Source organism: Pipra filicauda, unplaced genomic scaffold, assembly GCF_003945595.2.
Source record: "Pipra filicauda isolate LSUMZ 115617 unplaced genomic scaffold, ASM394559v2 scaffold146_size1912638_pilon, whole genome shotgun sequence".
Lineage (NCBI taxonomy): Eukaryota > Metazoa > Chordata > Aves > Passeriformes > Pipridae > Pipra > Pipra filicauda.
The window spans coordinates 551504-575006 of NW_024103951.1; the positions used below are offsets into that span (position 1 = coordinate 551504).

General features: G+C 42.4%; 2 protein-coding genes and 2 long non-coding RNA genes across 8 annotated transcripts in view; 2 read left to right on the forward strand and 2 right to left on the reverse strand.

The window, feature by feature from the left end:
* The window catches only part of LOC120322719, a 30382-nt gene extending 29832 nt beyond the window's left edge, over positions 1-550 (forward strand). The window contains exon 4 of the long non-coding RNA XR_005562576.1: positions 220-550. This is a non-coding gene — a long non-coding RNA (uncharacterized LOC120322719). The remainder of the gene's footprint in view (positions 1-219) is intronic.
* Positions 1-9283, reverse strand: part of LOC113992227 (vesicle-associated membrane protein 2-like) — a 43938-nt gene extending 34655 nt beyond the window's left edge. Inside the window, exon 1 of the mRNA XM_027729330.2 lies at positions 9001-9283. Within this exon, the coding sequence (XP_027585131.1) occupies positions 9001-9002 (2 nt within the window). The 5' untranslated portion in view covers positions 9003-9283. The remainder of the gene's footprint in view (positions 1-9000) is intronic.
* Positions 864-17188, forward strand: LOC120322718. The gene is made up of 2 exons (XR_005562573.1): positions 864-14420; positions 16519-17188. It is a non-coding gene; the product is annotated as an uncharacterized LOC120322718 (long non-coding RNA).
* Positions 11186-23503, reverse strand: part of PIK3CB (phosphatidylinositol-4,5-bisphosphate 3-kinase catalytic subunit beta) — an 83918-nt gene continuing 71600 nt past the window's right edge. For all 5 annotated transcript variants that reach the window (XM_027729327.2, XM_039378767.1, XM_027729324.2 and 2 more), the window contains one exon: positions 11186-23330. In XM_027729327.2, the coding sequence (XP_027585128.1) occupies positions 23193-23330 (138 nt within the window). In that variant the 3' untranslated portion in view covers positions 11186-23192. The remainder of the gene's footprint in view (positions 23331-23503) is intronic.

Consider the following 23503-nt stretch of genomic DNA (forward strand, 5'->3'; position numbering starts at 1 on the left):
TCTAAAACTGTGGTGCTGAAGGAGCTCTTCAGCAAACAGCTATCTGGGAGTCAGCAACAAGAAAAACACCGACTCGCATAGTTCATAACTGTCTTTGCCAGGTGGGGGTTAAACAAGAAAAGCACCTGTCAGCTGTGAGTTCTGTTAGGAGATCATTTTACTTCTAAAACATCTCAGTCTCTGCACAGAACTTAATCAAATCTGCTCATTCTCCCCTAGAGTCAACTGCATAGAACTGATTGTCACTACAAGGACAATGAACATGCTGGTGGAAAGGTCTTTGCTTTAACATTGCTGCTGAAGCCAAACATCAGTTATGAAGATGAAAGACAGAAGGCTGTGTTGCTTCATGTTGATGAAGCAATTGAGACTGACATGAAAAATGTGGTCAGTGGCAACATGCCAAGACACATGGGGCATATTCTGCCTCTTCATTCCCTTCTTCCAGTCCTCCTAAAATGTTCAACGCAAAGAAAAAAGCAGCAAGGGTGTTAAGTGACTTGGAATATTTTTGTATTTATATCATCTAGTAAACGAAATTGCTGAAAAATGTCACACTGTGATCTTCATGTATGTGTGGGAGAAAACATCTCAGCTGTCAGGGAATGACTGTACAGCTCCCTGCTGGAAAGAAGAAGTCAAACGTTTCACAAACAGATTTTTATAGCCTGGTGGGATCTCTGCTAAACACTTGGGATATCCAGACTTGATTGCTTCCAGGAAGATATCTGCTGATTCATCCTGGCAGTACCCACTCTCAAGCTGAGCTCTCCCCAGATCCCAATCAGCAGAAAGTCTTTCAACCACAGTGCTGACACCAGCTCAGAGAATTCTGCCTTGAAATTCTTGGTAAGCTGGTGGGCTATAAGTCATCATCAAATCTCAGTCAGCTTTTGAAGTGTAGGAAACAACTCGATACCCAGAACTTTCTGGAAGGGCTGTTCTGTCACTCAGTGCACTTGTGATGTTTTTGCTGCTGTTGATTAAAGCTCTTCATTCCTTTGCTTCCCTTCCCCTTTCCCCACCTGAACTGCCACCATGGGTAACAGGTACTGGGTGCAGGTACTCTCTCTGTGCATACACTGGAAATGGATACTACTGGAGACACATGAAGGGAAGAGAAGGGGGAACTGTTCTCTATCAGAGCTATCAGCAAACATAGCTGGAGTTCAGGAAGACTTCCCACAGATCAACCTAAAAGAGTGAGGGACAGAGAAGGAGAGAGAGGGCATGAGAGAGTTTCGCCTCTTTCTTTCAATGTGGTTCAGGATGTCTGAGAGCAATAAGAAATGTACAGGCTTAGAATTCCCCTGTAAACTCCAAAATAATCTCAAGAACACCCATACAATACTCCGTGCCGACAGCTGGTGGGTAAGAGCAGATCAGGTTTGTTCTTTCAAGCAGCAGTGCCCTTTGCCTTACTGCAGCACACTGTAATTAAGGCCTTGCGTAGGGCCAGATTCACTAGCATGATAAAGAGGAGTTATTTTTGTATGTGAATTCAAATGAACAAATGCAATTTCTAACCATTAACCTCTTGAAGTAGATAACAAGTGGGTTTAGGGATAATTACTGATTTTCATAGTTTCTAGGAAAGCTTTATCAGGACCCTTATGTTTCTAAAACACTGACACATCGCACGATCCAGGCCGTTGGTGTCTAAAAAGGCAATGAGTGCATTACAACATGCCCCATATCCCAGAGCCAGCTCCCCTGCCTTTCTGTGTGTGCAGAGAAGATACCGAGAAGCCTAGGGAGCCAGTTCCCAAGTCCTTTCCTTCACTGGTGCACACTTGCTCTTACATAGGCAACCACATTTCAGTGGAGCTAAGGACTTTGGGTGGATCGCTCATTTTGCAGGTTCAGAGATTGATTCCAGCAAGAACTGGAGTTTGCACGGCCCACTGGGAAAACTTGCTCCTCACCTCTCCTCCAGAGGTACATGAAATCTAGTATGAGGAAGGAGATGTGGAGAGGCAGGGAAGATGCTGAGCTTAGGATCCATTCTGCTTCTGACAGCCCAGAAACAAGAGGAACCTGTTACCAGCATGGATATAGGGAGCCTACTCTGCTGAGTGAGCTCCTGCACAGCTCCACAGACCAGGATCCACCTCGGCAGCCATGCCCTGATGCAACACAGTCCTTTGTGCTGATCCAACAGCCACTGTTTCAGTGGATAAACCAGGTATTAAACTCACCATTTCCAGAAGTTACAAACTCAGCTGCAAAAGCCACAGCTCTGTAGCAGTGGGTCACAACTCCTGCCTTGGCCAGCACATCACTCCTTGCTAACCTTGCCTGCTGCAAGCGATTCCTATTCTGTGCTGCACACAACAGTGAGACTTCCTTCTCCTCTGTTATGGACCTGAACACCTTACCTTGATATAGGCATACATAATTTTACTAAAATGATCACTGCACTACTGAGGCAGCATTTACAGGGGAACCGAACAATAGCTTTTTCCAAGCTACCAAGCTCTTGCAAGACATGATGTAGGGAGATGGGAGCTGACACCAAGCTAGAGCAGATGGCATTGAAGATGAAAGATGAGAAAGCTCACTTGCAGGGAACCTGGGTTTTGTTCTCTGTGGGAGGAACATGAACTTTTGCATTTAAGCCAAATTTAATAATGCATTCCAGTGATCTATGTTTTTTTAAGCTCCCACATTTCCTCCCTTCCTGAATGCTATATGTTTTCCCCTTCTATTAGAGGTATTTCTGTGGCATCCACTGCCAACAGGTTGAAAATCAAAATGCTACCAAGTTGTCATGGATGAAACATCAATATCTTGAATGTTTGGGAAAGAGCCAAATGTTAGTTTAATTAGCTTGAACATATTCAATTTGGACTGACCTTTTCAAATAGAATCAAAGAAGCACTGAGGTTGGAAGCAACCTCTGGAGATCATCTAGTGCAACCATCTGTTCAAAGCAGAGCCCATTAGATGAACTTGCTTAGGACATCATCCAGCCAGATTTTTCTGTATCTCCCAAAACAGTCTGCAAAATATTTCTCCTGAACACATGCACTACAGTCCTTAAAGAAGTTATTTCAAACCAAATTTTGCAACTTTATTTCCTACAATGCAAAGAAACCTTTTGATAATTTTGTAACATAACACATTTTCCTCCATCCAGAATAGGAAATAAGAAAAACCTTTTTGCTACAATGACTGCATTTTTAATACTGTTCATTTTTCAAATTTAAATTTCCAATTAAAATTTTAAAAGGTCAATATATAAATTCCCATCTGAATCTTGTGTAAGCATCTTAAAAGAAAATCAGCACCTATCCAGTATCAGGGACTAAGAACAGTTCAGTACCACACTTGCTGCTGTGCATTTCCTCTCTTCAGCTCTTTCACAGACCCTGTAAGGAGTTTTGGAAACTCTATGGACACTTGCTTGCCTACTTAGACTCCAGCACAAGGACACCATTGGATGAAGCAGGACACATCACAGTCTCTGGTGTGTTCCTACCACCCAGCACTTCTGATTCTGTCTCCAGCTACTTGCAAAGGCCATTTCAATTCGGCACAGTAATGACATATTGCATAATACTAAAACCTTCAGTGAAGTTCACAGCACTGACTCCTCATAAATACAAACTGTCAGCTCTCTGGTGCTTCCAAATATGCAGTGATCATATACTGGAAACCATTCCCATACATTTACTGTTTTACATTGGCAGTGCACTGCAAAAGATCAGAAGGTACTTTAAAAAAAAAAAACACAAACAAACCACAACTCCTGCCATAATGTGGCTTTTATCTTCTAAAAGGTGTTCATAGGAAAAACTCTAATTTCTAGAAGAGTTCTCCATTGACCCTGTGATACGGAGTCTGGGTGTAAGTTAAAAACCAGACAAATTAAATTTTTATCTCATTTATTGTGAAATATAAAAATTTTTATGTTTCTCATTAGATTTTTCATCAGAAAAGATCATGGAACTGGATCACATAATTCAGATCATTTGGTCAGGAACTTCCATTCTCATTATTTCACCCAGTACAGAAGCTACAACACAATTGCAACTGACAAAAGACTTACTGGCAAATGTACAGACAGCCCTATTTCAATGAGTTACTTCTTTACACTGAAAAAACATACGGTTGTCATAACTGAGCAGTTAAAAAAAAAAAGCCTTGCAATCATTTGATAGCTCTTCAGTGAATAATGGAAAAGAGTTTAAAGGGCTCAAGCACAGACCTCGGGAAAAAAGAGAACTGCATCACTAAAAAACTCCAGCCCAGTTAATTGCAGGTAATTTCTATGAATAATGACAGCAGAGAACACCGAGTGACGTAGGGGAGAGAATATTCTGAGTCGTAATTGCTTAAAACGAACAGTTCAGTCAATTTGAACTTATTTGGGACAGTCTGTCCTGCCCCTTCCAGAGCACTGTAAACATTTGGCTAAAGCTGCCAAGGAGCATCTTCCATGTGTTCTGCACCCTACAAATGGTGGCAGAAGAGCCGTCCCTGCCTGTTCACACTGGGAACATCCTGTACACACACGTGCACACAAACATGGCTCTGTGGCCTAATTTTTGAGGAATAATTAGTATTTAATTATGTAAATAGCACCTAAAAAGGGGATATGTTCCTTTGGCAGACCAATTCACCTTCTAGTGCAGCCACTTTAAGTGTCCTCCACAGCTGGAACTATCTATGTAAAATGCCTGTAAGTCAACAGGAACAATGCCTGGTGCATGGCAGAACAAATGAGAGCTAATTCACAAGGAAGGGACCACCAAACTAAATATATTTGGGTTTCATCTACCTCACATTAGCCTGTTTTGGAGAACATGTGTACTTGTCACATATAATTCTCAGTTGCTCCCATTCTGAGATTACTTTCTTCACTGAGGTCCTCAAGACACCATTCAGTTTGATCTCTACACTTTCAAACATTCATCACCCAAGCATCCAAAAGATTCACGACCTACTTGGGCCACCCTTATTTCAAATGGCAAGTTGAGTGTATCAGGAATAACACTTCATGGGAGCTTGAAGCATTTATTTTTAAAGCAATACATGAAGATGATCTGTGTCTGCATGATGCCAGAAGAGAGCAAGGCAAGGGAAGCAAACAATGAACAAAACACAAACACCCCTCTGGTAATGTCTCAAAGCAGCAGATTAAAAGCAGCTCCTATTCCCAATGCCCTTACTTCAAGGCTCTTACCTCAAGAGCTGTTAGCCTTAGAACCAGCAAACAAGAGTCCAAATGGAACCATGCTGAAAATTGGGTGCCTTCCCCTTCTCAGCATCCTCTTCTCATGTACACAGCCCTGAGTACAGCCTGATTATTTTCGCTATGAGCTCCATTACGTCCCTTAAACGAGAAGAACAACCCACTCCTTCCTAGCTATGGTTGTGTAAACCAATATTAAAAGACTCTCAAACCCTGGGTCCCTCCGGCTGACTGCAGGGAGGAGGCAGAATGTCAGCACATGTCAATATTGAACTTAGCTTGGCTGGGTCTGAGGCAGGTGCCTGCCACGTGTAAAAGCCCCAGAGCTCCAGTGGACTCAAATCTTCCTGCCACCATGGATTTACAGAGCTCTTGGGAAACATATTTCTAAGGGAACACAGGCACCTACAGCACGGAACAGCTGCACCACTTAGAAAATTTATCCCTCCATTTCATGCTTGTTAGACTTTCCTAGGACATGCACTAGCTGCATGCACTTCTGTAAGCCACTTAAACTCCCTAAAAGCAGTGGATCAGGACTGTGTAGAGTACTGCACTGAGTTGGTTTGTCTCTGCTGATCAGTACAAGAGAAGGGCAGGGAGATTTTGTCAAGTTTTATGAAATTATGCCCACAAAAGCAGGGCTAAGTACTGCTCTACTAACAGCAGGAGACCATAGCCATGACATTCTTCTCTGAGAAACTGAATAGACATTCAATAAGAACAGATTCATTACTATTGCTGGAACCATTTAAATCCCATCCATCCCCTCCAGGATGTACCCCTTGCTGCTCTAAAACAGGCAGAAGGATTTTTTTTTAGGAAGCTCTAACTGCTACCCGAGGAATGAGATACAATTTTGCCCCAGGGAGAGCCAGGTGCTTTGCTTTGCTGCTTGTCTCACAAAAGTTGTACCCTGCAATAGAGCACATTTGTATTGGATTAATGTAATCAAAAGCACCCTGCTGTCTGGTCACTGACCTGTCTGTAAACAACAGATGACATGATGCTGTGAGCTACTATTATATATAATTACCTATTGAGTTGTGACTATTGTAAAAAAAACAAAACCATATACTTCACCTGCTGCTGTTGGTCTGTTTTCCAGGGAGGAACAAATCCTATAAGCACCTCAACTTTGAGCACCATTTTGTTCTCATCTCCTTCACTGCTCTTCACATCTCCTCCAAATAAGTTTGTGTGCTCTTCCTTACACCTGGAACAATTTTCTCAGCTGCACTAGCAAGGTGCAACCCTTCTCCGTTCTTGCTTTAAATCCCTTTTATATCCTTCTCCTGTCATTCAACCTTTTGATGTCACAGTTTCCTCTCTGTGCCTGCACAAAAGTGAAGGTTATCTGTAACCTGAATGTATCTCACCTGCCCTGGACTGTACTCACTGTGATAGAGGCCATAGGGACAGATTCCCACCTGATGTAACTCAGGCAGGTCTGCTGGAGTGATACACAACACAACCATGAATCACAGAAAACATGGTGAATAAGGAACACTTTTCTCTGGTTTCCAACACAAGAGTAGGATCAGAAGGAACCTATTACCTGCCAGCTCCAAACCAACAGGAAGCCGCTTGCACACCCTGTACAGTCCAGTTGTGGAGCTCCTTGCTCCAGGACACTGCAAACCAAGCAACTAAACACCTTACTGAAAGAACAAAACTCATCAGGAGTCATGAAATACAAAGAACTCTCCTCAAGTTCAGACATTGCCAAGCCTTAAATTGTTGGAAACTGGGAAAGTATTCTGGGAATACAACTGCATACCCACTGTACTCTTCCCTGAGCACTCCCTGCAAGCTGCTTTAAGGGACAGGACACGGGATAGATGGAGCTGGCATTTGACCCAGTGAAGAAGATCTTTATGAGCAGCAGTTCACACCAGCTGAAGACACCGTACACGTGTCTCACGTGCACGGCTGTACAGGCACACGAGGAGCCCGATACTCTTACAGGTGTAACAGCAGAGTAACCTCTGCAGAGCATTTGGTGCTCACTAGCAACCAGCTCTTATAGTCAGTAAACTACAACTGTTGCTGCTGCTACAAGCTGGTAGCTAACACACACTTATCTCTGTTGTTCATCAGTAGCTCAGAAGCTACTAGGACATGATATTCATGCAGATAGATGTTCAAAGAAAAGTTTTCATTACAGTATAAGGCAATGAAACAGAAGCCGACTGACGCTGCCAATGACAAGCTAGTTATTTGTCTTGGCTTTCTTTTGATTATCAAACTGAAATTCCATATTGCCAAATTAGACAAAAACTGCTTTCCCTTTTTCCTCTAACTTTTGTCAGAAGTCTGATGCAAATCTCCTACAGAAGAAACATGACCGAGTTATATTAGCATCGTCCATTCTGCTTCATTTACAAATGCTATCACAAATACCTATTTACACCAAGATTGAAACATGCACACATTACATTAAACATTACCTCAATTATTGCTTAGTGTCAGAACAGCTTAAATTGTATTGAACTGCAACAGCAAACTCATATTAATCGTTGAAGAACAGCTCACATATAGATAAAAGTATTTGAAGTCATCACCTGGCTCAGCCTAAACACAGCTAGGCAACAGGAGGTTACAATGAACTGGATTTACTAGATAGACTTCAGTGTTTATATAAGGATTCTTCTATTACATAGAAATTTTTTTTACTTCCAAGGAGTTCCTTGCTTTGGAAATACTTTGGGCATCACGGACAAAAGCTTATTATCTGAGATATTATACAGGAAATAGCATTAAAGAAAAAAGCCAACATTTCAGAATATGTGATTGTAGACTTTATTTTGAAAATGCTTCATGAAAAACAGTTGGTCATTGGAAATATTTTAAAAGTAATTTAATCACAGACTGCCAAGACTGCACTCCTCACCTTCTTTGCATCAACCAAGCTCCAGTTCTTCAAAGATCACCCAATACCAGCACAAATGACTGGTTTAGACATCTTCTCTGGCTGTCCCTTAAGAGTCACTGAGAATGAATTGAGACAATAGTAAAATGATGCATTTAGCTGCCTGAATCCTTTTGTGAGTGAAGAGGGGTCTGATCAATTCCTACTTACCTCAGCACACTTCTGGTTTCAGAATTGACTTTGGGGGTTTCATCACTGCCTACCATAGAACGTTAATGCTTTCGTTAATGCTAAATGTAAAGACTTGGAAGAGCTATTCGGAGAGATGCAAACAAGAAGGAACATATTACTATCAACCACTGCTGACAGGAAGCCATTGGTACTGGAGATGCTGAGGCTGAACTTATCAGATAGCCAGCATTTGAGAGAACATTTCATTGAACAGTGAAAGCAGACAGGACCCATTTGCTGTGGAGCAGCACCTCCGAGTGTGACTCACGCTATTGAACAATCCTGACTTGAACCTGTTGAGGATCTTGGCCCAGCGTTTCCTTTTCAGTATTAATCCGAGCTGGAAACGTGTCAATAAACCTCTCCGCTGCTGCCTGGCAGCTGGCTAAGCAGCAGTGCGAGCCCTCTGAGCGCTCGCCGGTCACCAGCAGCAGCAGCAGGCACGCCAGACCCGGCTGGTGCTGCCGCCGAGCCCCCGCCCTGCGAGCCCTTCCCAGCGCCCGCACCCTCCTCACGGTGCCGGCCGCGGGGCTCCGGCAGCTCCCCACCTTCCATCCCTGTGCCCATCCCCTCACCCCACCCCGCCGCACACCCCGACGCGGACCGACGCCCTGCGGAAGCAACAGGGCAGCTCCCCGTCCCTCCGAGCCCCGGGCCAGGGGCCGGTCCCGGCGGGGCGGGCGCGGCCCCCGGTACTCACATGGCGAGGGGCCGAGCGGGGTCTGCTGCCTCCCTCTCCAGCAAAGATGGCTTTCCGGCTCCGCGCCTGCTGCCAACGCTCTCCTACTGTTGTAGGCACTGTTGCTGAGATAGGAGGGGTAGGCACCGGCTACTGAGCATGCCTGCGCCTTATCACAGGGTAGGAAATAGAGGCAAGGCACGGAGGTACCCCCTCCCCACCCTCACGCCAGCCAGGAGAAAGTCCTGGAGTGACGAACGCGAACGGAGCCTCCAGCTCCTGCCACATCCCGCCTCCTCCCCGTGCGGAGCAGGCAGCGTCTGGCTGGGTGTGGTCACCGGAGCGGGGCTCAGTCCAGCCAGGACGCCTGGGGGGATTTCGGTGAAAACGTTTGTGTCTTTCTGCAACCACCTTCTGTCTCCCTCTCTTTTCTAGAAAGAAAGGGCGGGGGAGGGAAGAGAGCGAGAGAGGGAAAAAAAAAAAGGAAGAGAAGCACAAAAGGTATTGCTGTTCAATCCATGCTGTCATGGGTGAGTACTCGTGAATGAAAAAAGGCAAGCTGTCAGGATTATAATGCCTACCCACAACACAGAGCAAACCCAGAGACAGAGAAGCTACTGGATCAGCCACTGATTGTGAAATGGTTGTGTCTCAGATGAAGTACAGCAGTTGCCGAGTCTCTGTGCTCCTGGCTTTAAGTTCACCTCACACTCAACCTAAGCCCAGGCATCCAATCTCACCCTTGAAACTCCTTCATTACCATCAGCACTTCCCTTGCATGTCCCACACCCTTGTACAGCACAAAACTTCTTCTGAAGCAGAACGTGCTCCTTTACATTCAAACCAAAGCCATTGTATAGTCTAAACAGAGGTCAAGGAAGAAGACAGGTTTTCAAGAAGTGGCACTTAACATCATTGTCCCCAGTGATAACTTCCTCCATTTTGCTTGTAAAAAGATACCTTACCTGTCACTGCCTTTCCATCAATGTCAGTGACAGATAGCACAAGCTGTTAAACCCAGGTATCTGGGTAAGGCAAGGGCTTACCCAGAACACAGAGAAGCTTTTGTAAGTAAGACCTCAGATTTCGAAGTGCCTTTTGGAGATAAAGTACAAGTGTCATCAGATAAAATCTGTGTTTTTTGATGCGGGAGTCAAAGAAAAGGTGAATTGTTCCTCAAAGTAACAGGCAAAGGCACAGGTACTAGGGATGAGGAACGCATCAGTCCCAATTTCTAAACTTTGTATCAATCAGTTGAATATTTTCATGGAGAAAGTAACCAAGGAATGTGACAACACCCACAGTGGTGGTACACAGCCCAGACCTTAGGACACTCAGCTATTGCCTAAATCCAGGTTCAGATGCTGTCACAGCCTCAGATGCAAGCCCTTGGCTGTCAGCTCTGAAGGGGATCCAAACCTTTGGGGGAATGGTGGAACTCTTCAGAGCGACTTAGTCACAGGAACCTCTCTCCCCTCTCCCTCTGCTGCCTGAGAGCTTCCTCACGGCATTAAAGACTCATCATACCTGCGGCCACTGCAGGGTGAGTTTGTCTCTTCTAATGAAGGTAATCATTTGCATGAATGAATAAATGTCACTTTGAGCCTTAGTTGTCTACATTTGACCACATCACTAAGGGCATGCTCACATGTTGCAGTCATAATAGCCTGGCCCTGAGAAGCTTTTTCTGATGGAAGTAAAAAAAAAAAAAAAATCAAAGTGGATTTTCTCTATGTAAAGATGGAGTTTCAACCAATTGATATGCCCTGACAACAGTCAAAAGATTCATGACAAGCTTTAAGCTTTATCCATCCACAGATTATTTAGCTCAGCACTTCTCATCTGGTATTCCTCCACAATCTTTCCTCACGAGGATGGTTTACTTTTCAGATATCCTAGACAAAGATACATTTATCTGATACCCCTGTAGCACACAGCCACACCAACACCCACACATAGGCATACACTGAGTACAGGTACCACCTGCTACCAGTCTTCAAACCCAAACCACACTCACATACTGAGGAAGTGAAAAGTCATGCAAGGCTGTGAGGCCAGGAGCCTCTGGGACAGAAGGACCTACTATCTAGACCTTCCTGCCCCTTCTGTGCTATCACTTCATGTTGTTATGTGGAGGGTGGAACAAGTATCGATGCCAGACCAAAGCTCAAAAGACTCAAAAAAAATCCCCTGGAAGACTCCAAACCCAACTTATTAAAATGTTTTATTATACAAACTATCCAGAGCACATGATACAGTGTCTATGCTGACTTCATGCCAGCTTTATCCTGATTGAAGGGGAGCAGAAAATACACCCATGAGCATAAAGGTGAAATGGCAGTCAGAAAAATTAAAAATTAATAGAAACGTGTCAGTACAGGAATAATACCTCAAACCTTGTGAAAAGAGTGCAGAATGAGCTGAAGTTGGAACAGTGTACCACAGCATATGGCCACAGCTTTCTCTGATGTGATACAGGAGAGTTCTCAAAACCAAATTAAATAACATCACTGGACTGTGGCTGCTAAAGAAGAATTTCCTACCAGCTAATGAAGGCATCACCACTCCAATCCAAGATCGCGATCCTGAAGAAAATTCACAGCTAAACTGGGGGACATTTTCCTTTAGCCCTACATTTTCTTGAGCTCACAGACTGCCATTAAAGGCTACCAAAGCCTTTGGTGAAAGAAGACATGCAGAGACACCCTGTGGTGGCAAAATAATATGATCAGAATTAGTTCCAACAGCTGAAAATTCATTTAAGACACGCAAGTGGATCAGAAAAGCCGCATCGTGCGGACACCAAGAAATTCTCCCCAAGTTGCTATTCACGTAATTTCCTCTCTCCAGACATCCTTTCCTGTCTGGCATCTTTTACTCTGTGTCTTTGCATGACAGCCCCTGCCACAAAGATTTTACCTCTTATTCTGTTTGGTACTTTTACTCCAGAGGACAACAGCTGAATCACGGCTGCGACAGTTGGAGGGATGGCCATGGAAACGCTCTGCTTTTGGAAGAGAGTTTCCTGCATCTTCAGCCTGCCAGTCTTGGGTAGGGAAAACAATCAGTCTTTTGTAAACTGTTGCTGTTGGTTTTTTTACCCCATTCATAATTCATATTTTGTCCTGAAGTCAAATTTTATCTATGAAGGCAGTTTCAGGCCATCAATATACGGCTCAAGACATCCAGAAATGAAAGCCATCAACAACCAGCATCTGTGCAGATCAGTTTTGGCATCTCAAGTCTTGCAGGTACTACACCTTGCTTATAATGAACTAAAGATAACCTACAGATACAACAATGAGGTTCCTGAAAATGTTGTCCATTGCTGATATATGATCTTCATCTGAAGGAAACATATTTTCTCCCAGATGTGCAAGTACAATCCCCTTTTTAAAGAGTCATTAACAAAACAACTCCATTAGTGCTAGATAAGAAAGGTGAGAACAATTGGTTGGTAGATAGAAAGCAATGGTAGTCAAGTTTCACAAGATTTAAGCAGAGAAGAAAAGTAAAGCAAATAAATCAATTATTCAAATACTGGGTATTCAGATCTGATTTGGCAACACTTTTAAACAGATAGTTAAAGTATAGAAGGATTTTCCCTCACATCATTAGAACTAATTACACTCCCATAGCCAGACAAATTCATCTTTAAAAGAGAAATTAAATACTGTACATGTCCAAAGTATAATTTTTCAAAAATTGTCTAAAAGGCTTAAAGAAAGATCTGAGTATCTTCAGTGCTTTGTTACCAATTTTTACATGTTTATTTTCGATGTTACATTTTCTTCTCTTGATCTTTTAGACAAGTCATATCAGTACTGAAAGACCCTTCAGTGAGAAGCCTTTGAAGCTCCCTTCTCAGAAGCAAGGTAGATGTCTCCCTCCCCAGTTGCTGATTTTATTAGACACAGACTGTTCTGTTCTGCAGAGCTTCACCTCAGCACCACTGTATGCCTAAAATGGGTCTTGAATTTGCAGATTATTTTGTCACCAATTAAACCCCAAAGTCTGTAATTGTGAGGTGTGTAAATTTTCTTTCATTCACAACTTCTATTCCTTCACATCTTAGTAATACTTTAGTGACAGTTTCCTTTTACAGGTCAGTGAACTGTTTGTAATTCCTTTCATAAATGGTCTTTTCTGCCATTTCTGTGGGATATACAAGTCCGACTTACCTGGGTTCTGTTAAAACACTGGGTCTCTCATGACCAAGCCTGAGTAGCAAGGTGTGTCACTCTATGTTCCTTCAAGGAATTTACAGTTTCTTGTTAATGTGTATTACCATGTAATTTTGGTAAATGATTATAACACAACTTAAAACTGTTTCAAGGTGTGATCCTGCAAAGCATTTGTGCAGTGAGTCTCAGTCGCTCTTGCCTGTGTGTGTCCTAAGGTATGAACTGGTTATGGAGAACTGTACTTAAAAGGCTGGGAGAGACTGAGGGGAGAGCAGCATACAAGGAGAGAAAAGATGAAGAGTAAAAGCAGAAAAGTTCAAAATGATTGTCAATTTTGTTTTTAAGCCCAAAAACTTTGTGTGATTTTGTACAGAAGATTTGTGGAAAATATTTTTAACAGGCAGGAACAAGACAATAGACATAGGAGGGGGTGAACATGACCCTCCAAGTCAAGCAACCAAAAGTTAATGAAATTACCAAGTATCAAATGTAGCACAGAGAGACTAATTCAATCAGAGAGGCCAAAGGGATAATTCTTGGAGACAAAGCATCACAACGCGGAAATGCAGCCTAATCAACTGCTTTATCAAAAGAAAAAGGAAACAATTTCCAATCCTTAACTAAAATCCCCAGTTGGTTCTTCATCTTTTCAGGGTTCTGGTTTTTGCTTTGCAGTGTTTGTTCCATCTCACATTTGTTTCACTGCTTCTGTTCTCTGCACAAAGCTGTTTCACTGGCTCCTGGCTCTTCGCTTCTATCAAACGAGCCGCCTCTGCTCTTGGTTTAAGCAACCAGCTTCATCATGAAGGAGAGCATGTAGAGGGAAATATTCATTATGTTTAATGTCCAAGCCTACTTTCCATAATTACGTGGAATAGAGCAAGAATACCCAGAGTCACCTTGTGTCTGCAGGATTTTTCAGAGCAGGTATTTGCTTCATCTGATGGAAAGCAGCTGCTCCCTGATCTCAACTGAACCTCCGGTGTAACCAGGACCCTTTGCAGGTAGAGTAACACATCCAGACTTCGCCAGGTACAACAAGCAAGGGAGAGGCTTTCGAAAAGCTACTCAGACTTCTGTTTTCATCTAAGCAAGTGGTGTTGTTATGACAGATAAAATGAGCTGGCACAAAGAAAAGAGGGACCTCATGGAAGGAAGCGCAGGAGATGGGAAGCACAGCCGAAAAAAGCGAGAGCGGCTATTTAAGAAGAGATTTTCTGGACTGAGCCTTTTCTCTGGGTCTCCTAAGAATAAATTGTAAGTACATCCTAGATTATATTTTGTAAACATTTTTAACCAAGAAATTTTGTAAGTATTTCCAGAGCAGCTCTGGAAGAGCCACACAGACACTTTTGTTAGCTCTGCCGTATTAACTGTTTCACAAACAAGGAAACAGTTATGGACTAATTAAACAACTTGACCTAAAAACTAGGAAGTCACTGGCAGAAGTAGACACAAAATGAATGTCTCCAAACCTTGTGTGTCTGTGTGTTCCTCTTATAACCATTTCCCAATGCTTCCAGTGAGAGATTCAGAGAGGCAGCATCTCTGTTCCTCCAGATACACACTAGCACCGCCAGCCCGACAACCCAGGACACTGGTCTGGGAGTAACATTGCTGCAGTTTTTGTTGCACTGACAGCTGTAACTCCAGGGTGTAATGGGCAATGTATGGGCAGCAGCAAAAATCACTGTCCAACAAAGTCAGTGCTACTAAGTTTCTTGAATCAGAGCATAATTATTGCTTGTGTTCCTACAATCGTACCTTTATACTTACTACTGTTCAGTTAGAAGGAGAAAAGGAAAAACAAAACAAAAAGACAAGCAACGCAAAACTATTCCTTTTTCAACAAAAGTAAGCAAAGGGAAAAGTGAGTTTGAGCTTACTGCTTTGTGCATGTATTAGTTTTGAGACATTATAATCATCCATATGGGGTTTGAAATTCTCTTTTTGGGTCTTTCTACTTGATATTATTCATATTATTCTTCCTTAACACAAATTAAACTGAGTGTATGCATCATGCTAAGATCAAGAGGGGTTTCCAAAAATTGTTTTTTCTCATTCAAGACCTGCATTCCCTACAGATCTCCTACAAAGAGTCTGTCTTTGATAATTATCATGAAATTACCGTCTTAGGAGGAAGTGCACGCAAGTCTCCACAATTACTCAGCTAACTACATTAAGCTTGATAGCCACAGCAGCTGGTTACAGGCTCGACATAAGATTAAAATACACTAGCCAGAAATGAACCTGAGAGCCACATTTTTCTCTCAGACTGATCTAATTGCAGCACAGCTAATACCAAGGGCTTGGCTTTGGGATTTATCTTGCTGCACTGCTAAGGAACTGGACTAGAAACATAGTCAAACATCCAAGAAGTGAATTACATCTGTGAGTATTCTCTGTTATTCATAATTTCACTGAAGCGTGCGTTAGGGGGGCAGACAAATGCAAAGCAGTAAAACCATGTTTTCCAGACATTGATCCTTCTGTGTCAGTGATAAATACGGACTTCCCCAGTTTGAAAAAAAAAAAAAAGAAATTCAACAGGAATGTAGGAACCTCCTCCCGTGGTGCTCTCACATTAATGGAAAGAGTCAGTCTTCAGACCTTACTGGAGATATTTCTACAGACACATTACATGGCGGTAGTTTTTAAACATTCAAGCCACAAGGGCCTACAGAACTCCCACAGTGGTACAGCCAAATCACATCATTTCTACAGTTCAGCACTGATTTGTGAGCTCTCGTAAGGGATTACGTAGGTTAGCTGCTTGATTTTGAAGCACTGTTTTATATAAAATACAATGGTATATAATTTGATCAAGAGACCTTTTCTTTCAGCTCTTCCATCTCTGTTCAAGGTCAGTGCAATATAGGGCTTATCTACTGGCCAGCATTAGTGTGCACTGTTAGTGCACACAAGTGGGAAAAGAACCTTTATGATGGTATGGGGGAGGCCTATTAGGTCAGATGCCAGTAATTCAGATACACAGAGCTGTATGGAGTTTGTCTTCATGCAAACACACGAGACTTGTGCCACAATCACCCACAGAAAAGCTGCATATTAAAGATCCTACCTAGCTAGCTGGCATCACTGGTTTATGGTTTTGTTTAAATGATGGAAATCCTTTAATCATTCTGTGTTCTAAAATTAATGGTTTGTCCTGCCATCACAGCCAGACTCCCCTTTTTCTGTCCATTCCTGCTTTCTGCAGGTGACCACACGTTGCACCTGCTCCTGGTGTGTCACAGGTATAGCCTGTGGAAGGGTTCATAAATCACACACTAATTGCTTCTGCTGCCCTAGGAAGTGCACAGGCTGAACTTGTCACCTCTCTTTGTGACTGTTGTAGCCCTCAGGGAAGAAGTCAGCTTTTTGAAGACAAGAGGAGATGTTTACACAGGAAAGGCTCCAAGAAGCTGAAGCCAGCACGGGAGGAAATCTGTTCTTTGAGGCAGCCACACTCCGGGAAAATGTGTCCGAAATGCGAGATCCTCACCTGCCGGAAGTGCGAGACCCTGCACTCGGAGAGTGGCTTCATTGCCCACAGCCTGCTCGACCACTATGACAGGGGAGGAGCCACAGCCCACCTGTGACTGCAGAGGGGTGATTAAAGATCTGATGTGGGTACCCTGCCAGTACCCAACCACATCCCAAATGCTAAAGCTTGGATCCCTCAGGCTCACTGGGTCTCCGGCCTGTGCAGCATCAGCAATTCCAGCCATACTGTAGCTCATACTATACACAGCAGATGCACAGGCAGTAATTCAACCAGCATGCACCCTGCAAGCAAAGATCTGTAAGCTAAAAGTTTCTCAGCTACTAAGGACAAGGAATTGTTTCAGAAATAATCTCCAGTTTTCTTTGTTCTCTCCAGGAAACAAGATTATCCCACTGAGCTGCAAAGAAGGACGTGACTATTGCATGCAGAACACTGGGTACATTACTCTTACTTGCAATGCCTTGGTATGTTTCAGTATTGTTTGTGGTCTGGAATATTAAACATTTTATTTTTAAATTAACTAACTCGGGTATGCACTTGATGGGGGAAGGGGGCTTTCTAAAGGCCATGAGGATGGCAGATCACATCCAAACACCCTGATAGAATTTCTGACCTCTCACAGGCTTTCAACACCTCTCTTATGATTCAGCATCTTGCCTTAAAAGAAGCAACAAGGATCACAACTCTCAAAGTATTTAAGATTTCTTCAGGTTCTTAAACCCAAAACTATAATTTTTAAGCAAAACTATAATTCTTAAAACTGTGTAGTGCAGCTCCAAATAGGAGCCAAATATGCCAATACACAATGGTAGGGGTGGGTGGCATTAAGGTCCAGGCATACATAAGACTACTTATCTTTTTGGAATTCTTGAGTACAGGTGAAAGGAGGAAGTAGCCTCTGGAATAGGTTATCCCAAGTTTAGCAGCATACATCTTTTCCTCCCATGGCAACTGGCCAACTCTATATTCAGGATGAATTCCTCACTCTTTGGTTGGTAACAGGCTAAACAGACTTAGTGTCCCATAGCCGTTGATATTAAGGGTTCTTTTATTTAGCCAAGCAGATAGAACACAGGCTGGGAAGTCTGGACTTGTTTCATTAATCCTTTTCCTAAGGACTCTCTGTGTCCTTCCTGCTCCCCTTTTGGAGCTGTTCCATTTTTGTTCCAATGAATGTTTGGTAAGGGGACTGGAATCCTGATTTTTTTTTCTATCCCTAGGGAGTACTTTGACTGAGCTATGTCATCCATTCTTGTGTTTTGTTTCCACCTCCTCAGAAAACAATTTCAACAGGAGGAATTCAGAGCCACATATACAACATTCCTGTGCTCCAGAGTATCTTGAACAATACTGCTTAGCTCCCTTTATGGAATATCAAACACTCAATGCTCCTTAGGCAAGAGACCGAGACCATTTCAGAAACTAGACTGAGCTGTCCAAAGCCCAAAGGGCAAAGCCCATTAGGTACCATAGGTAGGAGAAAACCTGAGGCAGGATTTACAAATAGGAATGAACCACTACCAGGAATGAACCCTTCTGCCCAGACTTCACTGGTTCTGTGTCCTTCTAGCAAGTGCCCAGACTTCCTGTCCAAACACAGACTTCTAAAGCCAGAAATTAGATCTTAAGAAGATCCTTGTGCTACAAGGGCCTTAATCCCTCAGAAACCATGTTTCCATGGTGCTTGATTGTAGCTTCCGCTCATTTGCTTCATAAAAGCCAAGCAATGCCTGGCAAACCAGAATTAACCTTTTACGTTTCCCCGTGACTGCTATTCTTAAGCTGTGATCCTTCACAGCTTTCCCAAGAATAAGCCACTCCAGTACTTTAGAAATATCTATTCATCCTCATCCCTCTTCATCAAGCAATCCAGAGGAAACATCTCCAGATAGTCACCTGAGGAAGAGCAAGGTGACAGACTGAAAGGATGAAGGACTAGCTCATCACAGCAGCATTACTTTAAATCTCACAGTCCACTACAGTGAAACCAGTTCCAATAGCTGACATAGTTGAGCTTTTAGCCAAGAGTTCCAGAGGGGATAGTTCTATCAGCATCTGCCTGATGGGATTTCCTTTGTGGCTTGCTGGAGGACACACGGCAAAGCTCCTCATAGGGGCTATTAGTCTGGAAAGGCATCTAAGTAATAGCAATGTGCAAACCCAGCTCATTTTAGGGAGCAACTTTCTCTTCTCCTCACTTCCCCCCCAGTTAACGCTGTTTTCCTGTCCTGTTTGAAGGACAGCTGGTAACATGGTAAATCATTTCTCTGATCAGCACTGCAGAAGCACCACTCTTCTCCTCCATCAGTCATGAAGTCAAGCTTGGGAAGAGCAACTACAACATTTCCATTATGTGCTGAGGTAGCACAAGCTAATATGGCACTTGTTTTCTCAGTAGCTGTTAAATGACTGCACTTTTCCTGGGCTGGCTACCAGAATTTCCTTCAGAGATCTGCCTGGTACTGTGAGACCATGTTTGTTCCTGTCATACACAGGTTTATGTGTGTGGTATTGAGGTCAGGCAATAAAGCCACTACCTTGAGCTTGGCCTGACTTTGATCTCCCCAGCCACGGCACAACGAGGCACATTTGTCTCCAAAAACTCCACAGGCCCCTGCAAACGGTGAAATCCCAGAGCCAGGGAGCTCTGGCACCTCTATGGCTGCACCCACTGACACTCATCCATCAGGACAGCTCCACCCCCTCAGCTCTTATGCCAGACAAGTAATTTTTAAAATTATTTCAAGAAAACTTGCCAAAAACTGGAACATGTTATGTGAGCACAGGCTTTCAGTTTTAGATTTTAAAGCCGGCTCAAGACACATAATTATATTAATACAATATATTGTGAAAGAATTATAATAGAAATACTGATTACACATTTAAAAGATTTAGGCTTGAAATCATTCCTAAATAATAAAGCTATGATCGTACCCTGACATATCAGTTATTAAGAGCCTGTACTCCTTAATTATCTGATTCCAATAGTTTGAGGAAATTTAAGAGGAATATTGGACTCTATTATATTAAATACACAAATGGGCTCCATCAAAGGCATTCACTAGAATGTGACTTTACAATCAACAGACCCCTGCCAACACAACTGATACAAGCATAAAAGGGAAAGGAAGCAACTCCACTGGTGAGGGGCAAATCCATGGGAACTCTTTCCCTGGAAATCCAACACAGGACAAGCAGGAATATAAAAGCAGCAGTTGTCACCATTTGTTCACAAATCAAAAGATTCAAGGTAAAGAAAGCAAACCCATAAAGTACTCATACAATCAAAAGAAAACTAGAATAAATTAATACAATATATACACTGCATATACCCAATTTCAGTTTTGGTTTTTAAAGCAGCCTAGGTAGCTTTCTTCCTCTGCCAGATACAATGAAGGCCTTGAGAAAGAAAAGTAATTTTTTCAGTTGACATGTACAGAGCAGACTAGAAGTAGATCTGGAGAAAAGTAATTACCATAACATGAGACCATCTGAACTGAAGATGTTTGATATCAAAGTTGTACCTTATGTTTCTTTTCTACAGCTGCACAAAGCTATATCCTTTCCAAAGCTTCCACATTTAAAAAGGTGATGTTTCTCCTTACTGTTACAAACATCTTTAACCTCTCATATTATAATCTGACCATTTGATGCCTTCTGAATTCTGTAAATGGTCTAAAATAATATGATCCCACTGAGCCCAAACAGATTTACCATTTCAATAGTGCAGGTGGATATTGGGAGGTAAGTACAGAAATAAGCAATAGATTGATGTGCCAAAATTCCAGTCTTTTCCTCTTGGATGACAAAATGCGAAGGACAGACTGTCTCTTCCAACTTTTCACAAAGCAGTTATTTATTTATTTGTTCGTTTTCTGAATCAAAGTCTGTATACCACAGGCTGTAGCAAATATGATGAAAACCAGAGAAAGTGGTGATCTATTTGCTAATACAATTCAGCAAACCAGTACTCCACTCAGAGCTTAACATGAAGGTATCACAAAATTACCCTCAGTGACCCTATAAACACTGCTTCCTGTCAGGTTCACCCCTGAGACGTCAGCCTGGAAGGCTTTGCTCTGAGATGTGCTATCTTCTCAGCTATTTGAAGACCAAGATCAATTTACATGAGGAAAATGCATTGTCTCTGCTGCCAAACACAAAACCAGACCATTTAACAGGCCTCTAACTTCCTCTCCCCATTCTTACTAATTCATTGCCAAGAGTAAGCATAGCAAAGACAACCAAACACAACACAGCCCGTTCAAGGGCTATTAACCAACACAAATACTGAGCAGAAGTAGTATTTCTTAATAATCTCTAAATACCTTCCTCAAGGAAGATGGTGAGGAAATCCTATTGCTTATCTCAAGTACTTTTATAACCTGCATCAAAAATCACATCCAAAAAAACCTCACAACACAAAATAACTTTATTCTGTGCAATATCCTGGTGGTACTTGAGGGAAGGTGTTCCTGCACCTGGAGGTCAAGGCTCCTGCCTCCAGTTTTGCCAATAGGAGTGAGTCTGAGGCACAGACTTGAATGACTTGTTCCAAGTCCCACAAGAAGGCTGGGGTGGAATACAGAACTGACTTGCCTTTCCAGCTCTGGATATAAGGATGCCATCACGCTCCCTCCTCTCAGACACCACACACACCAAGCACCAAGGTGAACTTGCCAACTTCATCTCAAACTTCTGGGAAAGGTTATGTCTCCCTCAACAAGACAACACAGCAGAGATGTCTGAGTACTCTGTTTCACAGAAAAATACAATGTGTCCCAGAACAGTTACTTATGCAAATTTACATGCTGTGAATTAGCCGAGGATGAAATTACTTTTTTCAGTTATCACCTGCAATGTAGTTTCTTTTTAGCCTTCCTGCCATCTGCTGTAGAATATATATATATATATATATATATATATATATATAAAACCCAGGGGAAATGGCACTTTTAATGCTACTATATTGTATTAAAAAAAAAATCAAACCCAACAAAACCAAACCACAAACCACTTGTTACTTTTACAATATTCTAGAAGCAGAAGATTTTCAGATAGATGAGCCCAAAGGGCGAGGGACAAGAGAATCAAAGCCCTATACAGACTGCCACCTTGGCTCCAGTTAGGTTCTTGACCTCTAAAAGAAACAAGGAAACCTCAAACCAACAAAAATAAATCACTCTCAACAAAGTAAAAGCACCTTTACCTAAATTCCTACGTAAACCAACATTTCCATGCAGAACTGTTTAGTCAAAAGGTAAATATATATGTTTAATTCTCTTTCAAATGTCAACAAGAATCAAGAGCTACCAGTGTCCCTTGGAGAACAAGCAGTAGTTAAAATTTCTCTTGCTGATGTTCGGAAACATTATGTCACATCTTTGAACTAGCAGTTCCCTATTGCACGTAACAAATTTGCTCTCCATTTAAGCACCTAAAAGCCTGGTATCTCACTAAATAAATTAAAACAAATCCAGTTTCTTCAGCAACCATCTTCAACATAAAGCAACATTACTGCAAGCTTTTAATAAATACAGTGAGAAAAGATCAGTGACTTCGCATTGGTGTTCTGGGTTTTTGGTATGTAGGCTCTAAAAATCACTTTGTGTAGTATATTTAATGAAAATGTCCCTTACATAGGTCAGTACATTTTGCAGGGAACAACTAATCTGAGATACAAATTCCAGTGTAAGGCTGTAAGAAGCTTCTTGCTGAACCTGAACCAAATGTGCCTCTCAAGATGTTGAGGGCAAAGCCCCAGAGGCTGAGTGGGAGACCATTACAAGGAGGGATTCTCAGGCACGTTTGGAATTGGCTTAACCTTCCTGATTCTGAAGGGCTTCTTTTGTGTGTGTTATGTCAGAGGAACAAAATTGCACAACCCTGAACATTTGGATGCTGCATCATTCCCAAAGATGTCCCTGTCCTCCCCCCACCCTACAGACATCTACCCTTCCTTCAGCAGCAGCACGAGACGTGGGGCAGCTCCCTGCAGTACAGTGATACCGTGGTTGCTATTTACAGTAGAATTAATGCATCTGTGCCAGGAGGGCAGAGGTCTTATGAAAAATATATACAATATGGTCATTTTTAGCCAGATTAGGATATAAAAAAAAAATTTACTCTTCAAGTCCCAACTTTAAGCAAAGAACAGTTCTGTCAGAGGTCTTCAACCCTCCTGAGTATGTTAGAGTACATTACTCTAACGTATAAAAACAAATATTTACACCTCCATAAAGTACCAAAGAATTTTTAAAAATGCCTAGTAGCTCTCAGCGTGCAAAGTCAGCAGGAACTGATTATCCAGGATGTTCACTGTTTCTAGAGACAGTCTTGGAATCAAGCATTCAGAAGCAGAGTGCAAAAGACTCAGGAATTATTTCAGTCCATTTGTTTTTGTTGTTTGTGAGCCTGAGAGCGTTATCCAAACGCTTCTTGAAGTTTTGTTGGTCCATAGGACAGATACCCTCTAAAAACACTTATCAAGCTAACCTTCAGCTTAGTGCAAGCGCAGAAGTCTTCTAGGATCTGTAATCTTTTCTAACAGTGTGAGCCATCCAGTTCACTTTAGTAGTCCAACTTTCCCGGAGTGCTTCATCAAACTTTTGCTTAAATTGTTTTAGTGCTTCTTCCTCACTCTTCCCTAAGGCGAGAGAGTCCTAAGACAACAGGAGAACAAGTATTATTAGGAATTTTAAAAAACACAGTTAAAGCCTCTGTCATCTTTCAACACAAACCACATCCTGGTTAGTCCTGTTTTGACACTTTTTCACCTATTCATTGAGCCATCAGTGTACCATCAGTGGTACTTTCTGGGTTTAAAGATAAAACT